Source organism: Sinocyclocheilus anshuiensis, unplaced genomic scaffold (genome assembly GCF_001515605.1).
Source record: "Sinocyclocheilus anshuiensis isolate Anshui unplaced genomic scaffold, SAMN03320099.WGS_v1.1 scaffold100, whole genome shotgun sequence".
Classification (NCBI taxonomy): domain Eukaryota; kingdom Metazoa; phylum Chordata; class Actinopteri; order Cypriniformes; family Cyprinidae; genus Sinocyclocheilus; species Sinocyclocheilus anshuiensis.
This window is the reverse complement of record NW_015555725.1, coordinates 649,789-657,394: the sequence shown is the minus strand read 5'-3', so window position 1 is coordinate 657,394 and position 7,606 is coordinate 649,789. Positions and strand designations below refer to the sequence as shown.

The 7,606-nt window shown below is 39.8% G+C and overlaps 1 protein-coding gene across 1 annotated transcript in view; it reads left to right on the top strand.

Annotated features, from left to right (window-relative positions):
• The first annotated feature begins 2,051 nt into the window (after positions 1–2,051).
• The window catches only part of LOC107672621 (transmembrane protein 132C-like), a 301,164-nt gene continuing 295,609 nt past the window's right edge, over positions 2,052–7,606 (top strand). Inside the window, exon 1 of the mRNA XM_016465893.1 lies at positions 2,052–2,720. Coding sequence (XP_016321379.1) covers positions 2,621–2,720 — 100 coding nt within the window. The 5' untranslated portion in view covers positions 2,052–2,620. The remainder of the gene's footprint in view (positions 2,721–7,606) is intronic.

Here is a 7,606-nt window from a genome sequence, read left to right as displayed (position 1 = left end):
GCAAATGCACAAGCAAACTTAACTGAGCTAGCCCTGAAGGTGTAGCTCTGTTGTGGATGCGCTCTTCCTGTACACACTAAAACACGGGCGCACAAAGATTCCAAAACATTATTTTACAGCGATGTTCTTAATCATAATGATAATCATAACTCATGTAGCACTTAACTGTATTTTCCTTTTCGAAGTGATTTCAATTATATTTCAAGCAATTCAAGACCATCGTGTCGAACAGTGTGTATCTGTAGTGTCTCTGAAGGAAATAATGTATAATTTGTCAACTTTAATATATCAGACAAATTTTCCTATCGGGTTGATAACGATTACAGTAAAAATGAACATTTATCTACCGATATGGTGGCCGATATATTGAGCATCCCTATAAAATATGATTTGATATGATTTCATTAAAGTATTTAAATGGTCAAATAGTGAAATTTCTCAACTTTCCATGACTATATCCTTACTGTTATTGTTGAATGCTGAACTGTTGTGAATTCAAAATGTTTACTTTATCAGAAAGTTATCCGTGAAATTTTGCAACCCTAAATGCTCAGCTTTGCAATTTTGCAATGTTTCTCCAAAAATACCCAATGCAAATTTTGCCTAAATGAAAGGTTTTTATAGCTAATGGCTTCCTGAAGACATGTTTAAGTGTGGAGAAAACAAAAAGAAAAACATGAATATCAGTGCTTGGGTCTCTGAGAGTTATGGATGCCTGTGTGCTAGTGTATACGCATATACTAGAGGAAGGTAAGAAGGCAAGAAAGGGAGACAGAGAGATACAAGACAGCAAGTTGTATTTGTTCTAAATACACAATGCAGCGCATTCAGAAATCTGGGCCAAAAAACATTGATCCCAAAAGCTGGGCCTGGCGATTAGATTTGGGAAGAAACAGAATGCATCGGATTCACTTGCTGCATTCATCATTCACACACTCAATAGCTGGAAATATTCCGCCTGCCAAAGAAAAAATAAAGCATGGTCAAAAAAAAAACAAAAACAGCTCCTGTAATCATCAGAAAGGTAGATAAAGAGTTAACAGGCCTCATTTTAAGTGAATTAGTTTTGCATTTAACCAAAAAGAGGGAAAAAAGACAGTGTGTACAGATGCAGTTGTCTTGGTGGATATCAAAGGAGTGCTTTATTTCAACTCATGTTTTGTTATATGTTATTGTCTTTATAGTAGATTCACAAATCAAAACATCAAATGCATGGATAAAAAGAGGAAAAATAGGAAGGTGGTAAGACATTTCAAATCTTTGATCGCTTGTGCCACTTAGACCACACACAGAGACAAGTTATTCATTTAGTCCTCACTAGGGGTCCCTATTGCTCCTCTATTTGATCAGAGACTCACACTTACTTACGCTGAGGTTCCCACTAAATAGGCTTTTTCTTATACTTAAAATATATCCTGAAGTACATTATATTTTACGTACATGTAGCCAAGGTCATAGGTTTGATTCCCAGGGTATGCATATACTGAGAAAATGTATAGTGTAGAATAAGAAAACTGCTTAAACCAACCTAGGTAGGTTATCTGGTCTTTACTCTGGGTTGTTGGCTAGTTTTGAGGGATTTTGAGAATTTCAAGTTGGTCAGGACAACTAAATCAGGTTGGGAGACCATTTTAAACTAGCTAAGGTCAGCAAACCAATTTTGGTTGCTTTATGTTTTTTTAGTTTCAGTAGATAAAATGTACATTTATTTTAAGCCTGTCAGCATGTGAATATGAACCAAAGTCATATTTGTACAGCCATAAATTAACTTTAACATCTAAATTACAAACTATCCGGTCTTGGAAGGCTTGTGTTGTGCATAAAAGCTTTATATATTTATTTTCCTTCCTTTAATAAACATTAGAACCCAGTGCGTAAAAATTGCGTTTTGTAAAATGAAAAAATGTTTTTGTTAATCTGACTGCAGCCTCGATTGCAGGGATGAGGGGTTTTCCTTGCTTGTGATTGGCTGTTTTTTTAGCGCACCTGTTCTGTCGGAAAACCCCATTGGCTAGCTACGCTGTCATCCATTTTCGCCTCTTCTTCACGCGCTTCCCGCTCTTAGCGCTGGAGTACCAGCTTGACTGTTGGCCTTTCTGTCTCAGGAGAACTACGCGAGGAAGTTCATTTAGGGAAAGCGAAGAAGAAAATCAGACATGTTAACGCAAAAGCTGCGTCACAGGAGCGATGGGAACATTTCAGAGAGCGTCAGCGGCGAACGCCGGTGGTTTTGCGCTTCAGTGCGCCAAGAGACGGATTCATAGGACGCGCGTCTACCCACGAGCTCGCGCGGAGAACACCACCAACTTCTGCGGCGCGTGACTTCATTACGCCATCGGTCCGGACCTCTATACTTGTGTTTCAAACTTCATTTATTGAAGGAATAATAACACCACCAGAGGAACAATGACAGTGACTTTCCCTGGCTGACAATAACGCGTTACTACTTTAGTGAAGGGTTTGATTCTCGTTCCTAACGGAATTTTGTTGATAGTTAAAGGACACGGATTTTTGGGGACCGCAGCAACGCCAATCTGCTGTCGAACCAGTTACTATATTACATGACTTTTCACAGGATTATGTTATTTATTCAACAATTTATCACACTAGACTATTCATAATGTCGTTTTTGAACACTATACTACTACCCAGAAAGCCAAAGATGATCGCTGTACGGATGGCGTTACTGCACGCGCTCCTCGTCGCGTCTCTCCACGGAGGTAAAGAAACATTTACGCACATCCAAAACTTGTTGCGAGATGCAGTCGTGCAGAATAAATATAACCAGCATGATAAAAATGACAAGCATCCTTTATGTATTCAAACAACTGTTTGTTATTAAGCCCAGTGTCAGTGCGCTTTCACGGCTGTAGCGCGAATGCCCAAAAAAAAAAAAAAAAAGTTGGTGCAGGCTGCTCCCTATTCCACTTGACCCATTTTAACATTTTAATTTACACTTGAAATATTTATAGATGAATGCACACACTTCTGTGGTAAGTGACTCGTGCGTTTGGTCGTTGGAAGAGACTGTGGCGCGCAGCGACAGCAGCGGTGTGGTTTTGTTGTGCCAAGCGTATAAATAATAGAAATGTTGGTTTCTCACCTTGTTGTTTTGCAGTCTTATCATGAATTATACATGCATGTAGTTAGCTGGAAAGACAGAGATGTAGAAATAGGATGATTGAAGCGTCTTGCACGAAATATTGCTCGGAAATAACATAACAATAACAATAATCATAATATTTTATGATAGTGAGACGAGCATATTTTTTTTCCTCCGGACATTTAGGAAAGAGTGCGTGATGTGCAATGTTTTAGCTGTTTATTTTTGTTTTTACTTTAGATTATTATGCGCAAATGCAAAAACATCTTACTGTGTAAATGAAAGTAAGCTTGATTTCTTCTCACAGGAGTATTTTCTGTTTATGTCATTCATTTATAAAAGCTTTTTAAATGAGCTGATGTGGTAAGTAACACAGATGCATTTCATTTTTTAGCCTTTTAAAATAGTTTGTGGGGACAGTACTGCTATATTTGAGTGAGTATTGTATACGCACAAAGATATTTGCTGTGCTAAAGGTGAGCAACCCTATTTTCACTGTCCACAGAAGCAAGAGGCAGTGATGAAATGAGCAGACTTGTGTCCCAGCAGTGTGCTGTTTTTATTCATCCTCTCCAGCTGAGGACCCACAGTGGCCTTCACATCTATTTTTACTTATACTATCCCAGCAAGTCTGAAACTGGATATGTCATACAAACAGTTAGGCTGTGGGGGTGAGATAGAGACAGACAGAAAGTGTGGGGGATTGCAAAATTAGAAAGTATGTGTTGAAGATCTTCCAACGTGAGGGATGACAAGATTGTCCAAGTGTGTGTGAGGGCTTGGATGGTATCAGAGTTGTTGACTCTGGAGACAGCACTTGCTGATCAAGCACTGAAACTGTCATCAGCATCATTACGTTTTTTTTCCCCCAGCCTCCTTCCCAGCAAACGTGGCCTCATACTGCTGTGTGTAATGGACTGCATGCAAAAAGTACATCACTTTCATGTTCAGACAGCATGTGGTTTGAATGCATGGAATTGAGTCCGGTGAACTGTGCAATATCCACAGAAATATTTGCAGATTTGTGTTTGTAGAGAACTGTGCAGTGTTTGCAGGTTAGTGTCTGTCAGTATGATTATGAAAGTGCCAGTTGTTAAATTTTTTTTCTTTTAGAATACAGAATTGCTGACATATAGTAGGATGGACTGTTCAAATTGCACAGCATATGAGGAATAGAAGCAAGAAGCAGAAAACCGCTTATAATGTGCATGTGTCTGTGTGATGTGCCAGTGTTTGATGACTGAGGAGACAGATCTGTGAGTGAGTTACACCAAATTTGCAATTTGTCTGCAATTGAAGGCCCGAAAACGCACCTGTTCTCAGTGATGCCATCAGTAAATCTGTGGGATGAAAGGTTTTTGTTGCTTCAGGGAGTTTTAGGAGTTTAATTGACAAAAGCAGATGGATGTTTACAGAAGGACCGTCTTCCAAGTAGGGCTTAAAGCTAATTTTCCTAGCTGTGCGAAAACTGACTGTGAAACATCTCTCATCTTCAGCTTCCCCTCCCTTCTGCGTCTGAGGGCAGATATCTGTGTGTTTCGGGGCTCAACCGCAGGCCTGAACAGTTGTAACAAAACCAGAGGTGTTATTAAAACGGTCAGACTATCAGGCTGTCAAACACAGTTGTCCTGCCACACACACACACACACGTATTTGTACACGTGCAGACACACACTGGCTGTGTCTGCGAGCCAGGCCGAGCAAGTGGCCCATATGTTTGAAGGTTGGCTGACACCAGGAAGATGATTTGCTCTAGGGAGACTGTGAAGCCTAAATATCTTTTGCTAGCTCTCTCTCTCTCTACTCGTTCATACAAACACACACACACAGTCATGCAGGCATTCAAGCATGCTTATGCGCACAGACACACACCCCCTTGGTGGGTTTTCTTGCTGACAAAATTTCTAGCAAAGCAATAAATAGTGCATTTTTGCTTTGTTTCTTAAATTCATCAGATTAAATTCAAGATTCACAACTAGAAGTGTGAGAGCTGCGAGTGTGTGCTTTTAATAATCCATAGCCAAAGAGGGGTAATCAAGAAGGTATTTCCCCACAGATTGGCATCCAGAGAGAAAGGAGGGATAGTGGACGGGAGGGGGGCAGATGAGTGAAAGTGATGACTGTGATCATTATCTCCTATGTTTTTAATTGAGATAATGACCCAGAGGAAGACAATAAAACTCCCAAAGGAAATATTTATTTCTCTCTTTCTCCCCCCTTCTTCTTTCATTTCCCCCTCTATTTTTCTCCTTTCACTTCCCTAGAAGTGACTGCATGAAATTTCATCAGTTTTGATAGCCCCACTTCCAAGATGGCTCTATAACCCCGAACAAAGAAGCATTGTTATTTGGGAGTCTAAAGGTAAACGTTTCCTTAGAAATCCTCTGTTGTGTTTTCATACGAAATACTTAAATGCGATTCTGTCAATTCTAAACCTCAGAGGCGGAGAGAAAGAAGTTTGCTAAGACCGAAATGATTTTCAATTACAGCTTCAGAAAGACCAGTTAGTGAGTTCCCATTTTGCAAACGTAATAAAATTGAAAACTTTCATCTCAGCAAATTGATTTCAGTTGGATTCAGAAAGGAAGAATGAAGAGGAGGGTAAAAAAAATCATTAGATCATTGGAGCATGACTGTACCGTGGGACTTTTGAAATTTGCGTAGAGCGGTGAGAACGCACACATGCTTCCGCTTTACTTATTAATTCATTCACTCATTCTGTGACTTTGTGAAGGAGATTTTTGCAATAGGGAAGAGCATGTGGGTAAATACAAAGCCAGACTGAAGAAGAAAAGCAGACTGTTACAAATTGGCAGCAAAATCAAGACTCAATGGATTGATAAAGAAGGCATGAATAAATAGATTTATGACTTAAGAATATATGCATAGCTATATTTTATTCAGTTGCTTTCTTGAGAAGTTGTTTCTTCGCCTCCATTTTGTTCCATCTATTTGCAGGCTGCTGGAAGGTATTTCTCTGTCATTAACTACTCTCGGCCAGCAGTTCATTTAACACGTACATGGCCCTCAGAATGCCTGAGAAATTATTGCCATTATCATCAGCTAGACTTCACATATTCCCACGCTCTCTTTTGGATGTATTGTAGCCATATGGTATTGGCTCAGGAAATTAGAGTTGCACTTTTGTGTTACTAATTGGCTATCATTCTCTCTTTCTTTCTCAGTACAGCAGTTTTCTGTATCGATTAGGCTTGGTTCTTTCTCCAGTGATGTGAGAAAGGGAGAGTGAAGGAGGGGAAAAAAGAGGATACTGGAGGTGTTAGAGGTGGCTCTTGTTTGCATAGATGGAATAATTAACGCTCATTAAGAGGGTGATGAGAGGCTTAGGGGTGATGCTACTTGTTAGGATAATTAGAGTCAAATAGGCCTCATTATGCAAATTGGGAGAAAGTGTGATTCTGTCAGTGTTTACCTGAACTCTATCATACTGATGACCTCAGATAGAGATGACGGTGAAGAAAAGATGGGGGGGGGAATAGAAATAAAATAAGCAATGATCTATTTAAGAGATGTGAAAGAGAAAAACGAGTAATGAGATGACAGAAACGAGGGAGGATGGATGAAATCTGTAATCTGTAATCAAATAGAAGCTCGGAGGGCAAAAAAGAAGCTGCTCCATTTTCAGGGAAATGAAATGTTTCTCAAATTATTTTACCGTAGAGAGATCGGTGGATATGCCTCTCAGGCCAACTCCGTCGCAGTAAGAAAAACAACTCTCTTTATAATAGGATGGGTGAAAATTTTAAAACAAAATACAATGTCCTTCAAGCAGCAGTGTCAAAACTAACACCGTGAAGTCATTGTGCTGTTGTGAAGACCACTCAATGTGTCAGTATTTTCCGTTCCTCTAGAGAGCACTTGTGTAGTGGTCTGTGAAGTATTGTTGGTGATTTTGTTGTATGGGATTTTATATATTTATGAGGCTTTTGTGTCTGTATAGGCATTGACCTCAACTGTGGCTCTACTAAGGTGTGTGTGTGATGGATCGAGGCTCTCGTTAACCGCAGGCCTCAGTGGGTGATTACTTCTCAACATGTTGCCTGTCCTGCTGAGTTTTGGCACCATGATACACACACACACACACACACACACAGTTAAGACCTAAATGACTTTGCTCAGAGTTGGGTGGAGCGCGCACAGTGCTGTGTGTATGCGTACAGCTCATCTTGGCATTAGATCATTCCATCACTTTGCCTGGCATAAGTTCTGTCAGATGGTCTGTCTGCTTGGCCGTGACCTTACTGCTCTCTGTACGCCTGCGATGCAATAATAGATAAATAATGCTTCTGTTCACAACATAAAAGCTTCCTTGGTGAGCAACTTAAAATAGAAAGAAACAAATTAACATTCCGCATGGTGCAAGAGTATGTTCTGAATGTTTCACGCCCTGTCATTGGCAATTTCCGTTTCTCTCTGTTGCTGGTCAGATGAACAACCCGGTCTATGTTTTGTTTTAATAAATAGTTTTGATTGAAAAAAAAA